This window comes from Sander vitreus, chromosome 14 (genome assembly GCF_031162955.1).
Source record: "Sander vitreus isolate 19-12246 chromosome 14, sanVit1, whole genome shotgun sequence".
Lineage (NCBI taxonomy): Eukaryota > Metazoa > Chordata > Actinopteri > Perciformes > Percidae > Sander > Sander vitreus.
The window spans coordinates 29,038,028-29,051,634 of record NC_135868.1 but is presented as its reverse complement, the minus strand read 5'-3'; the positions used below and the strand labels follow the sequence as shown (position 1 = coordinate 29,051,634).

General features: G+C 42.0%; 1 protein-coding gene across 1 annotated transcript in view; it reads right to left on the bottom strand.

Moving 5' to 3' along the window:
* anln (anillin, actin binding protein) overlaps nt 1–12,636 on the bottom strand; it is a 28,208-nt gene extending 15,572 nt beyond the window's left edge. Inside the window, exons 1-7 of the mRNA XM_078267444.1 lie at nt 12,439–12,636; nt 7,503–7,653; nt 6,966–7,391; nt 3,071–3,390; nt 997–1,399; nt 582–787; nt 26–133 (exon numbers count right to left, since the gene is read on the bottom strand). Of these exons, the coding sequence (XP_078123570.1) occupies nt 26–133; nt 582–787; nt 997–1,399; nt 3,071–3,390; nt 6,966–7,391; nt 7,503–7,653; nt 12,439–12,456 (1,632 nt within the window). The 5' untranslated portion in view covers nt 12,457–12,636. The remainder of the gene's footprint in view (nt 1–25; nt 134–581; nt 788–996; nt 1,400–3,070; nt 3,391–6,965; nt 7,392–7,502; nt 7,654–12,438) is intronic.
* Between the last annotated feature and the right edge of the window lie 971 nt (nt 12,637–13,607).

Genomic DNA, 13,607 nt, shown 5'->3' with positions numbered 1-13,607 from the left:
GTGTGTCCAATGCTTGTTGGCCAACCTTGATGTCTGCGTTTTTATTGGTTTCTGCCGCTTCATCTCTGTTTTTCCACATATTGTTCCCCTTCTGGAAGCGACTGCGAATCTGAGCCAGCTCAGACTCGCGCTCCTGAAATGAGGGGGTTGATTTAAATCTCATTTTACTATTGCTATATCAAACAAAATGATTGCAACAATACAATTATTATTATATTAATAGTAGGGCTGCACGATATAAGGAAAATATCTAATTGCGATTATTTTGACCGATATTGTGTTTGCGATATGATTCGCGATAGTGGAGGGAATGATGATATTTGTATCATTATTCTCATTTCAAAATGATTTTGTGATTTTTGCGAGGATCTGTACCAAACATATTTTTTTATTTAGTCTGTAGGAAAGGATTTGTAGGCCGTCTCTGCAGCACCACAATACTTCATTCAGAATGGTTTGACACATGTTGCCTTTAACCATGCCCCTGCGATTTCAATATTGCACTAGTCCATATTGCGATTTCGATAAAATTGCGATTAATTGTGCAGCCCTACACAATAGTATGTCCAACATTACTTTACCAGCTTCTGTCTTTGGGCGAGATCAGCAGTGGTTGTGCTTGCAGCCTGGGCAGCTCGGAGCCTCTCCTGTACCAGCCGGGTGTTTGGTGTGACTGCTGATGGAGTTACAGTGGGAGTCTTGGCATGGGTCGTGCCACCTGCTGGGGAGCTCTGGTTGGTACGCTCCTGGCACCTCTCGCCAAAACGCTCCAGAAAAGATTTTACACCTGTTGGGAAGGACGCAAAAGAAATATACCATGTTCTTTTATACATGTGGAGGGGACTAACTGCACCATCACATACTAAACAAATCTAGCTGCAATATTACTGCCTTCTGCATACGATTACAAATATTTCACTGACAGTGAAGAACTGAATCATCACTCTGTATTCAATTTCATAAAATAATTCCAAAATGAAGTTCAACATGACTCACCAGGTGCACCAGCAGCGGCCATTTCCTGAGGACCAGAGGGGCCAGCAGTGGTGGGCCTGGCACGGAGTTCTGGCTTCTGGGGGCTGGAGGTGGGGATGAGACCCCTGGAGAGGGCCTGACTCTTCAGGGGGCTTTGAGGCACTGATGCTGAGGAGGACGGGCCAGCCTTCTGGGGACTGGAGGTGAAGGCAGTTCCCTGGATGGAGCTCTTCTGGGGACTGGAGGGGAAGGTTGTTCCCTGGATGGAGCTCTTCTGGGGACTGGAGGGGAAGGCCATTTTCTGGATGGAGCTCTTCTGGGGACTGGTTACTGCCTTAGGTGCTGGTCTGGCTGCAGGAATGTCAGCTTCATGAGGGCTTGGTTGAAACACTCGGCCTGGCTTTGCTGGAGAGTACAAAGCCTGCTAAAAAGACAAACAATAGTTCCTTTAATTTTGTGCATATTCAAAAACAACACAGGTTGAGGCTTCCTGTAGGTCTAGGGGTTTAACTGGTAGATCCTAAATCGGATCTGCTAGAATGGTCGACGTAGTTAGGTTTAGGCATGGGGAGTGGGGATTGGTTAGGGTCGGGGTAAGCATACCACGGTAAGCTAGTCAGAGGCAGAATAAGTTATAAGTTAGTAGTTATGGGAAGTGAGGCTCTCCTGTGTGTAGAAAAGTACCGTAAGCGGCAGCTGCTGCTGACACAGTGATGCACATGCTTTTCCATGTAGTGAAGCTACAGTAGTCAGTGTGTTATGTTCGCTGCAAAGCCAAACTAAATCACCTGATTAATGCAGCATAATCACGACATATCCCGGCCATTTTTCACCGCAGAAAGCTGCTACAAGCCAGGCTAAAGCTAACATAGTTAGCCTGAAGAAACAAGGCGTCTGTCCCAACTAACGTTATGGTTCGGAGCTGCGGCGCTGGAAACGTAACACTAATATACAACAGCAGTCTGTTTCTGATATAACGTCATTTACACTGATCTAAGTGCTCTTGTTGAAGAGTGTGACATACAGGCTCTGCATGCAAAGCAAACTAACAATCATGATCTATTTTAATCAGTTTATCAAACAACCAAAGCAGCCCCGCTAGTCGACCACAACCTGACATTTAGAGGAAGCAACATGCATTATTAACATCATTCACTTTAGCCTGGATTGATATTATATGAATACAATGGTGTCATGTCAGTCAACCAGTGTATTTCTTCCTAATTTTCCTCTCCAAAAATCACTTCAGAAGAGTAATCACTACTTGTAGTACTTGCTTTGGTTTTTGTAAAGCATTAAAGTTCAACAAAGATTTTTTTTAATTATTTTCCATGTAGATGCACTCCCCTACAAAAATCACCCCAGTAGTTGAGAATGATTTAGTATTTCTAAATAGGGCTATTTATGTCCTCTTGTAAAAATTTGTCTTTTTTTCATATCGTAATATATATTGCAGGGAAAGAAAATATCGCAATGTAAGTTTTTTTCAATATCGTGCAGGCCTACTGGACATGCAGAACAAAAAAGAAACATGCCAGCTGCTGCACTGGCAGGGGCATGTTGCGTCAGTTATCGTTGCGACAAAGAGCCCTCAGCATCGAGACCCCGCTGTGCGAACACAGTTACCACAGTCAAACTAATAAAGGGGATGATTTGTCTCTCACTGTCCGCCTTACATGGCCTAATACGGTGACCATGTAGTTAGACTGAAATTATATTCATTATCGATTCATCTGCAGATTAGTTTCTTGATTAATCCAAAAATAAGTGTCTGGTCTATAATATGTCACAACATTGAAATCCTGACAGTTGAGAAGCTGGAAAAACCTAACGTTTGGCATATTTTTTCGTGAGATTTACTTATCGTTGCAACACTTATCACGCAGGTAATCACTACAAAGTCATTCAGCATCTTGTGAGCAAAGTAACAAAGCACTATCAGTGGATTTAATTTGTTTTTAGGATCTTCATTTCAGATCTGGCAGATTAGATGAAATGAAAAAAGCAGCCAAACTCACTGAAGCAGACAGCTCGTATAACATCATACATAACAGACATAACTGGTTATGAAAAAGAAGAAGAAGACAATATCTACCTGAGAGCTGGGTGTAGACCTGCTGCTTGCAGTTGAACTGGCCGCCACATGGCCTGCAGCACTTGGCTTAGTGCTGGCAGCCACAGTAGCACCTCGGACTGCAAACTTAGGAACAGCTGTAGCGGGCTTCTCTTTTGCATTCTCGTTGGGAATATTAGCGTGGCTAAGGTCGTCCTCCCAGGATCCGATAGTGGCAGCAAGGTTGGCGAGTCTGCCTCTCCTCCCTACCGGAGTTCCCGAGGAAACGGCAGCTGATGTGACCTCAGCTTGTCTCTGCAACAGGGACAGGGGGGTGCAGTCTGGAACTGCCTCAGGGGTGTCTGAAAAGGTGGCAATAGGTTAGATTTGGGCAGGGACATATGATGAATGGACAGCAGTGCTTTTCCTATAATTGTACAGAAAAAGATATTTTTTCAATGCCAAAAATAACACCAAATATTCATTGCGTTTCCCCTATATTCAGCACCATGAACTGCAGCGACGCACTGCTGCGAGTCAATGGACGAGGGAAATGTCTGTGGTTAGTTCACGTCTGTAACAGACGGACAGTTGGGTGTGTTATCTAAAGTGCAGTCAGTTGAAACATTGTTGGCAGCCTTACAGTTACAAACAGGCTCGATAGTGAACAACACGCTAACGTGCTGATGCTGTTTTTAGCTGAGCTGGACTAGATAATATTCTGTTAAAACAATAAACTGTACGGTTAAAACAGATCAGTGATGCCGTTTTGCCCTCATTGATCCCTGTGAAATTTATTGGAAATGATGTAATGTTTACATGCGTTTTATGTGGAGTGAGCACAGCACTGGAATAAGTTAGTATTGTAGTGAAATAACAGAAGTAACTGGTGAACCTGCTTTAAAAGTGATGTATTTCCTCTCTAACTTTTCTTGATTTATAGTTAGATCATCTCAAACCACTCACAAAATATTCTTACCATCGCCATCCCAATACTTTCTCTGCTCTGCCAGCCTCTGAGGGGGCTTTGAGGCACTGATGCTGAGGAGGACGGGCCAGCCTTCTGGGGGACTGGAGGTGAAGGCAGTTCCCCTGGATGGAGCTCTTCTGGGGACTGGAGGGGAAGGTTGTTCCCTGGATGGAGCTCTTCTGGGGACTGGAGGGGAAGGCCATTTTCTGGATGGAGCTCTTCTGGGGACTGGTTACTGCCTTAGGTGCTGGTCTGGCTGCAGGAATGTCAGCTTCATGAGGGCTTGGTTGAAACACTCGGCCTGGCTTTGCTGGAGAGTACAAAGCCTGCTAAAAAGACAAACAATAGTTCCTTTAATTTTGTGCATATTCAAAAACAACACAGGTTGAGGCTTCCTGTAGGTCTAGGGGTTTAACTGGTAGATCCTAAATCGGATCTGCTAGAATGGTCGACGTAGTTAGGTTTAGGCATGGGGGAGTGGGGATTGGTTAGGGGTCGGGAGTAAGCATACCACGGTAAGCTAGTCAGAGGCAGAATAAGTTATAAGTTAGTAGTTATGGGAAGTGAGGCTCTCCTGTGTGTAGAAAAGTACCGTAAGCGGCAGCTGCCGCTGACACAGTGATGCACATGCTTTTCCATGTAGTGAAGCTACAGTAGTCAGTGTTTTATGTTCGCTGCAAAGCCAAACTAAATCACCTGATTAATGCAGCATAATCACGACATATCCTGACCATTTTTCACCGCAGAAAGCTGCTACAAGCCAGGCTAAAGCTAACATAGTTAGCCTGAAGAAACAAGGCGTCTGTCCCAACTAACGTTATGGTTCGGAGCTGCGGCGCTGGAAACGTAACACTAATATACAACAGCAGTCTGTTTCTGATATAACGTCATTTACACTGATCTAAGTGCTCTTGGATACACAGTTTGTTGAAGAGTGTGACATACAGGCTCTGCATGCACAGCAAACTAACAATCATGATCTATTTTAATCAGTTTATCAAACAACCAAAGCAGCCCCGCTAGTCGACCACAACCTGACATTTAGAGGAAGCAACATGCATGCATTATTAATATCATTCAGTTTAGCCTGGATTGATATTATATGAATACAATGGTGTCATGTCAGTCAACCAGTGTATTTCTTCCTAATTTTCCTCTCCAAAAATCACTTCAGAAGAGTAATCACTACTTGTAGTACTTGCTTTGGTTTTTGTAAAGCATTAAAGTTCAACAAAGATTTTTTTTAATTATTTTCCATGTAGATGCACTCCCCTACAAAAATCACCCCAGTAGTTGAGAATGATTTAGTATTTCTAAATAGGGCTATTTATGTCCTCTTGTAAAAATTTGTCTTTTTTTCATATCGTAATATATATTGCAGGGAAAGAAAATATCGCAATGTAAGTTTTTTTCAATATCGTGCAGGCCTACTGGACATGCAGAACAAAAAAAGAAACATGCCAGCTGCTGCACTGGCAGGGGCATGTTGCGTCAGTTATCGTTGCGACAAAGAGCCCTCAGCATCGAGACCCCGCTGTGCGAACACAGTTACCACAGTCAAACTAATAAAGGGGATGATTTGTCTCTCACTGTCCGCCTTACATGGCCTAATACGGTGACCATGTAGTTAGGACTGAAATTATATTCATTATCGATTCATCTGCAGATTAGTTTCTTGATTAATCCAAAAATAAGTGTCTGGTCTATAATATGTCACAACATTGAAATCCTGACAGTTGAGAAGCTGGAAAAACCTAACGTTTGGCATATTTTTTCGTGAGATTTACTTATCGTTGCAACACTTATCACGCAGGTAATCACTACAAAGTCATTCAGCATCTTGTGAGCAAAGTAACAAAGCACTATCAGTGGATTTAATTTGTTTTTAGGATCTTCATTTCAGATCTGGCAGATTAGATGAAATGAAAAAAGCAGCCAAACTCACTGAAGCAGACAGCTCGTATAACATCATACATAACAGACATAACTGGTTATGAAAAAGAAGAAGAAGACAATATCTACCTGAGAGCTGGGTGTAGACCTGCTGCTTGCAGTTGAACTGGCCGCCACATGGCCTGCAGCACTTGGCTTAGTGCTGGCAGCCACAGTAGCACCTCGGACTGCAAACTTAGGAACAGCTGTAGCGGGCTTCTCTTTTGCATTCTCGTTGGGAATATTAGCGTGGCTAAGGTCGTCCTCCCAGGATCCGATAGTGGCAGCAAGGTTGGCGAGTCTGCCTCTCCTCCCTACCGGAGTTCCCGAGGAAACGGTGGGGACGGCATGGTGTGACCTCAGCTTGACTCTGCAACAGGGACAGGGGGGTGCAGTCTGGAACTGCCTCAGGGGTGTCTGAAAAGGTGGCAATAGGTTAGATTTGGGCAGGGACATATGAGGAATGGACAGCAGTGCTTTTCCTATAATTGTACAGAAAAAAGATATTTTTTCAATGCCAAAAATAACACCAAATATTCATTGCGTTTCCCCTATATTCAGCACCATGAACTGCAGCGACGCACTGCTGCGAGTCAATGGACGAGGGAAATGTCTGTGGTTAGTTCACGTCTGTAACAGACGGACAGTTGGGTGTGTTATCTAAAGTGCAGTCAGTTGAAACATTGTTGGCAGCCTTACAGTTACAAACAGGCTCGATAGTGAACAACACGCTAACGTGCTGATGCTGTTTTTAGCTGAGCTGGACTAGATAATATTCTGTTAAAACAATAAACTGTACGGTTAAAACAGATCAGTGATGCCGTTTTGCCCTCATTGATCCCTGTGAAATTTATTGGAAATGATGTAATGTTTACATGCGTTTTATGTGGAGTGAGCACAGCACTGGAATAAGTTAGTATTGTAGTGAAATAACAGAAGTAACTGGTGAACCTGCTTTAAAAGTGATGTATTTCCTCTCTAACTTTTCTTGATTTATAGTTAGATCATCTCAAACCACTCACAAAATATTCTTACCATCGCCATCCCAATACTTTCTCTGCTCTGCCAGCCTCTGCAGACGAGACTTCATGCCAGCAGCAGATGGAGCCGAGTCTTCCACCAGCTCCTCCTTGTTCCTCTGCAGGGCTGAACTGGCAGGCACTGCCTCTACTTCTCTGCTGCTTGGAGGATTAGGAGCAAGGGTGACAGCCATCTTCTCTGGCTCTGGAGCTGCCTGCTGCCCTGGCTGAGACCGGACAACAGGCCGGTTATCAGTCTTCTCCAGGGAGGAGGAAGGTCGAACGCCGGCAGGCCCCACCGGGGGTTTCCTGTCTGTGGGAGGATCCGAGAGCATAGGAGCCACAGCTCGTGTCATCGCTGGCTCCTGGTTCTCCTCGCCGGCTACATTTTCCTCTGAGCACCTGCGCTTGGATGGAGAGGGCTTAGAGGACACCTGTGGAACTGGGAGGAAGTGACAGGGAAACATAAGCAATGAGTAGAGCTGCAGCTCAGTGTTCAAACTGGCAGGACAAGTCCCAGCAGACAGCAATCCAACAAACGTGTTATTCATACCTTTAGCAATGGCTGGCTCACTGATCACACTGTTGGTGTCAGCCAGCGGCTCTCGGGGCCTTTTGACCATCTGTCGGTTTGCTGCATTTGGTCTCTCCGCCATTTTCTTCTGCAGGTTTTCTCTGCGAGCCCGGGTCCGCTCCAACAGTTTCTGGTTCGACAAAAACAGTTAAATTGTTACTCCAATGGCTGCTTTACAGTATACAGAGGATGGACAGTACAGTATTTTATAAATCAAAGAACTGACTGTTATGTTACATTATAAGTTGCACAAAAGGTATTATTATTATTATTATTATATTAATGCATTACATTTTTGCCCAGGTGTTTATTATGTCCATCCCTTGTGTACAGAAGAAATGTTTTTATCCAAGCCATAGGTTTTCCTCACAACCATCAATGTGTGTTCTGTACATTCTGTCCCACACAGTCCATTTACTATTACAGTAATTCAGAGTATGTGCTCTTTTGCTACATCAACAGGAACAACTGAAAATATTTGACAGTTCAAATCTTGTAAGTGTTCAAAAATATGAAATCTCCTGCAGGCTTTGGTTGCTCTTTATGTTCAGTTCAATTTTATGTATATAGCACGTTTAAAAACAACCACAGTTGACCAAAGTGCTTAACAAGCTTAAAAAAAAGAATGGATTGAAAGCCAACGAATAGTAGCGGTTCTTAAGCAAGGACTTAAATGTTTCAACGGTCCGAGACGTTCTTATATGAATCGGTAGACTATTCCAGAGGTTTGGAGCAGCCACTGGAAAGGCTCGCTCACCTTTATTTTTTAACCTGGATCTGGGCACATCGAGGAGCAGCTGATTGGAAGACCTCAGTGCTTTGACAGGTGTGTGGACATGTAAAAGCTCCGATAAATAAGAAGGTGACCACCAGGGTGGGAAATTAATGCTCAATGTTACCAGCCACTTCTATTTTTACCAGCCACTTTTTCCGGAATTAAAATTTATAAAAAGTGCACTAGTATTACATTATTTTTTTATTATTAATATAGACAAATAAAAAGTGATATATAAAAAGTAGGGCTGTCAAACGATATATATATTTTTTTTTTGATTGCGATTAATCGCTGAATTTCTATAGTTCTATATGCGATTAATCGCATATTTTATCACATGATTAAAATTCTATTATTTTGCATTTCAGAACAGTTTTTAAGTACATATTAACAATCGAAAGCAATTCTTACCAGTGTATCTTGATTGGGAATCAAATGAATGCAAAGAAAGTTACTTTATGAACTTGATTTTGAGATTTGTATTTATTTATTTACTGTAAACAAAAGAAAAATGTGTGAATCTGTCATTATTGCACAATTCCTCCAAGTACCTAACTAAAAAACTAAAAATCCCTATCCTTACCAGAGTCAATCTAGTGTTTAGTAACTCCTAAATAATGTTGTTACTCACTGACGTCCAGTGATCACCGGTTAATGAGACAGCGTTTAAAGCACCTTGCAGCAGTTCCAGTGTGGCTGCTTTCTCCGTGTCATACAGGCTGTGTGTGGGGGGGCTGCTGTCCCCCTCGATGGCAACGAGACGGGTCAGAACATGCCAACCGTAGTACGTCTTTAAGACCCGAGTCCTCTACGATGCTGACAGGTCTGCAGTTAGTTGCCACCCGTTTCACAAGAGCTGTAGTAATTTTTTGGGATTTGGTTTCATCCGCAGGTCGGCAAGTAGCACTCTCCAAAATACTGCTTTGCCTGAGTGGGTAGCATGCTAGTGGGTAGCATCACGTTAACTGTACTACTATGCTTAGCTTGTAGGTGGTAGCTCAAGCTTGACGTGCTTCGGTGATATTTTAATTCTCCTTTCCACAACGTGCATATGGCTTTCGACTTGTCTACGAGCCGTCTGGGAGTTTTGGAAAATAAAAAGCTCCATTCAGAGTTATTGCTGCTGTCTTTCTCCATCATGCCTGCAGCCTGCAGCAGCAGGATGTGTTACGAGGAAGTGGCAGCTTGATGATAAGTAACGGTGCTGCAAAGGGTCAAAATAGAAGCCTGTTAGGCACGACGCAAAGCCGAGTGAAGTGTAAAATAAATTAATAAATGCTGGCATGGGATTAAAAAAAAAATGAATCGCATCGCGCCGGCCCTTAACCGCATCGCGATTAACGCGTTAACGCTAACAGCCCTAATAAAAAGCCTGCGAGACCTTGGTAAAATTGTGTTTGGTCAGTTAGGTCATATTCTACAGTAATAGTAGGCCTACATGTTTAATGAACAAAAAATATTGACTCATCTCTCAGTGACATAGCATTAAACAGTCCCTCCAGGATTTTGCAGCCCTTTTTTTGAGATTGTTGCAGCCCAAAATGCCCGATTTTGCGGGAGCTTTTGTAAAAAATTGCGATAAAAGTTGCGACGTCTTTTGTATTTCTGTTGCAATGAAGTTGCGAGAGACAGTGCAAGTTGCTTTTTTGTATAGTTCTTTAAAAATAAAAAGGAAACTTATTTTGGGGAGAATAAAACTACTCTGGGCTGAGATTTCCTAGTAACCTTACCAAAAAGGCTCAGGATGTTGCAAATGTTGGTATAATATGAAAATGGCTGGTGGATTCAAGACAAAACATAATAATGTATTGAATGAATCAAATTTGAACATTTCAGTCAGTGGCTTGTTGATCTTTACATTGTTAGTTAATTTCCTAACCTGGCCTGGGACACATTCATACGGTTTGATAAAGTACTTATTGCACTTACAATAATGACCGTAGCTGTCCTCAATTTAGGTCATTGTGTACTCATCTCCGTTTTTTCCTGCGTCCACGGTGTGTGTGTGTGTGTGTGTGGGTGTGGGGGGGGGGGGGGGGGTTGTGGGTGGAACTGAGCAGCAGAGAGCCGACAGGATTAAAACAGCAGCAGCTTTCAGCGACTGAAAAATCGTTACAGCGTACATTGATGTTTAATACAAGTTGGCAGGACGGTCTGAAATGTTTTGCACGGTCTTTCTCTGTACGTTTTGTCAATGCGCCACTTGTTCAAAAAGTAGGCTACCTTCTCTTTTTCTTTACTTCGCCCTCAACAGTTTGTACATTCATAGCTAATGCTGACTCCGCGGCGGGCCTCTTAACACCGGGGATATGTCGCCAAATGTTTTTAACCGATAATTTTCGTTTTATCTGTACCTCCGCTCAGCTACATGGTGTCACGAACGATCGCTGAAAACTACTCGACAAAAGTCTGGAGTTGACTATTTGTGTTGAACCATCTCGGCCACCGTAGGAAATGAAGCGTTTGACGCTCAAAATTTCCTGGGGGAGGAGTAGGGCTGGGAGATATGAAGAAAATCAAATATCACAATATTTTTTGACCAAATACCTCGATATCGATACCGCAACAATATTGTAGTGTTGACTATTGGTGCTTTCACAAAATATTTACACAATGAGATTTTTGATAACCATCATCAGTAATGTGGCTATAATGACTAAGTGGTTAAAGGTAAATAATAGAACAGTTACAACAGTCTGGTAAGTTCAGAAAATGACATCACTTCACTGTAATACAGCCTTTAAAACCAGGAAAAGACAACATCTATGCCATATTACGATATCCAAAATCTAAGATGATATCTAGTCTCATATCACGATATCAATACATTGCCCAGCTCTAGGGAGGTGTTCTCTTAATACATCCATTGGGAGACGTAAATTAGGGCTGCCCCCTCTTAGTCAATAATCACGATTTATCTCCATGCTTAATGACTTATATTTAAAGAAATTCATCAGCACATCTGTGGTTAAAACAAGACTTAAAGTGGTTCTTTTGCATGGTTATGGAGATCTTTTTTGCAGATCTGTCAACAAAATCAAATAATCGATTAATCATGCAAGTGTTAAACAACTCAGAATTTCTTTAGTCGAGGACAGCCCTACTGTAAATGCCAATGTGTGGAACAAGGCACATCGCATTGTCTCTCTACATGGGCTACTTTAACAGACAACACCCAAGACACACAACAACAGTCCTTCTCAACCGAAGATAAAAAAAAAAAGGCCTCTGCTTGCTTGCCCTCTTTTCTTTCCATGACATCCCCTTCCATTGGACATGTCACACAATCTGATTTACTGTGCTGTACGTTAACTGTGCAAGCCCAAACAGATTCCTGCTGCAGCACCGCCTTCACATTTCTCCAGGCAGTGTGGAAAACTTGAGGTCACATTTAGCAGCATTCCACATGAATGAGCCACTCCTGCTTATAGTTCCTGGATTTGAAATTTCAAACCATACTGGCCCGGATACTGGAGCAACAAGAAATGTTATATTCAATATGAATCATTTCTAGTTTTAGCTTGTAACAACAGCATTAGTGCATCAAGGCAAAGAGAGAAAATCAAGCAACGGTTGGAGAGTTGGAGAATTTCCAGTGCTGACACATAACATTGCCTTAAATGGAGACAAATCCGTTTCATTTGAACGACGTTACGTTATATGGATTGTAGTGTGCTTTTGGCTGAGTGAATTTATAAAGTGCATAGATATGAGTGTTCTAATACTGTATGGCCAGTCCGACGCCTGGCTATATTAACGTTACTTGTAGAACATGTGAACTGTGTAACATGTAGAAAACTACATACATTTATAATGTTAGCTAGCCGCTAGAAGATTATGTTACCTGACAACTGACAAGACAAAGAAACAACACGTGACATTATTCCCTATTCCAAAATATTACGCATTTATGTTTTGGTAACGTTAGCAAGTACTATAGAAGTAAACAAGTTGGTCTCCTGCCATAACTTAGACAGTCTATAACAATAGGAGATGTTACGTAAGGTAACGTTAGGTTAGCATTAAGCTAGCAGGTAACATTAACGCCGCTATTTTAACTCAACATTACGATAGCTAGCTAACCTTACATATGACGTTAGCTAGCTAGCTAGTTAAGTTAACGTTAGCTCAACGACTTACCTCAGTAAATGGATCCATTTTAGACAGTTTATCCCGAATCGAGCAATATTAAAACAACGTTGTATTTTACAAGTGTTATACACACTTAGAGTGCAAAAACAGGACCTAAGCGAGGCAAGCTGTGCGGCTCTCAGCTTCTCTTCTCTTTTTTCGGTTCCTACTTCTCTCTGCACAACAAAACAACTGTTCAAATTTGAATTTCAGCGCTGGACCTACTGCGCAGAATCTAACAGTTGAACGAAGTCCTTGACAACCAATCAGAATCAACGAGCCGTGCTATACACTTGCACAGCCAATCGCAGCCTGAGTGTAAATGCCACGTTACAGCAAGGCACCGCCCAGGTCGGAGACCACTCAATCCATCATCACATTTTTTATTATAATCGGTCATCTGTGTCTTCTGGTTCGGAACCGTTCTGCCATACAAATGCTAAAAAAAAAAGCGGTTTAAACGTACGCTGACTAGTACACACATGGATGTATTAACGGATTCTCTTCCTCGACTGCAATGTGATCTGCAACATGCCAGATACGGTTTAGAGGATCTTTGAACATGCATAACACACATTTACACACGTTTTGTTGTAGTTTTAACTGTAAAACGAGTATGCATACACCGGTGGACCTAACTACCAAATACGATGTATAGACATGCCAGATAAAGGAGCAGTATTTTCTATTAAAAGTCCCTATAATTTGTAAAACATAACATGTTGTACAATCCTGCATTAACTTTTCAAATGATCATTTCCTGGAAATGGCACATTGAATGACAGTATGAACTGAATCATTTGCTAGCCCCTGCAATGTAAAACACATATAGTCTTGTTTTGTTGTATTTGAATTTGTAAAAGGTCCGTTTCTGTGTTAAAATGTCAAGGCAATGTTATTTTTTCCCCCACATATTTGAATTATAAGTAGTTACACGTGTGCCTTCAAAACAATTATGCTCACGTCATTTTTACAAATGCCAGAAGGACAAAACTATGGGTTAGATTCTTTTTTTATTGTTAACATTACATTTTAAAACCTGCAACCATGTCCATAGAATAATACAATAATGGCGTCTAATCGAAACAATAATAGGAGAAATTGAATCAATTGACAATCATTGCTAAATTACAAAATATGTATGAATCTCCGACCATTTAAGACTAAACCATGATATA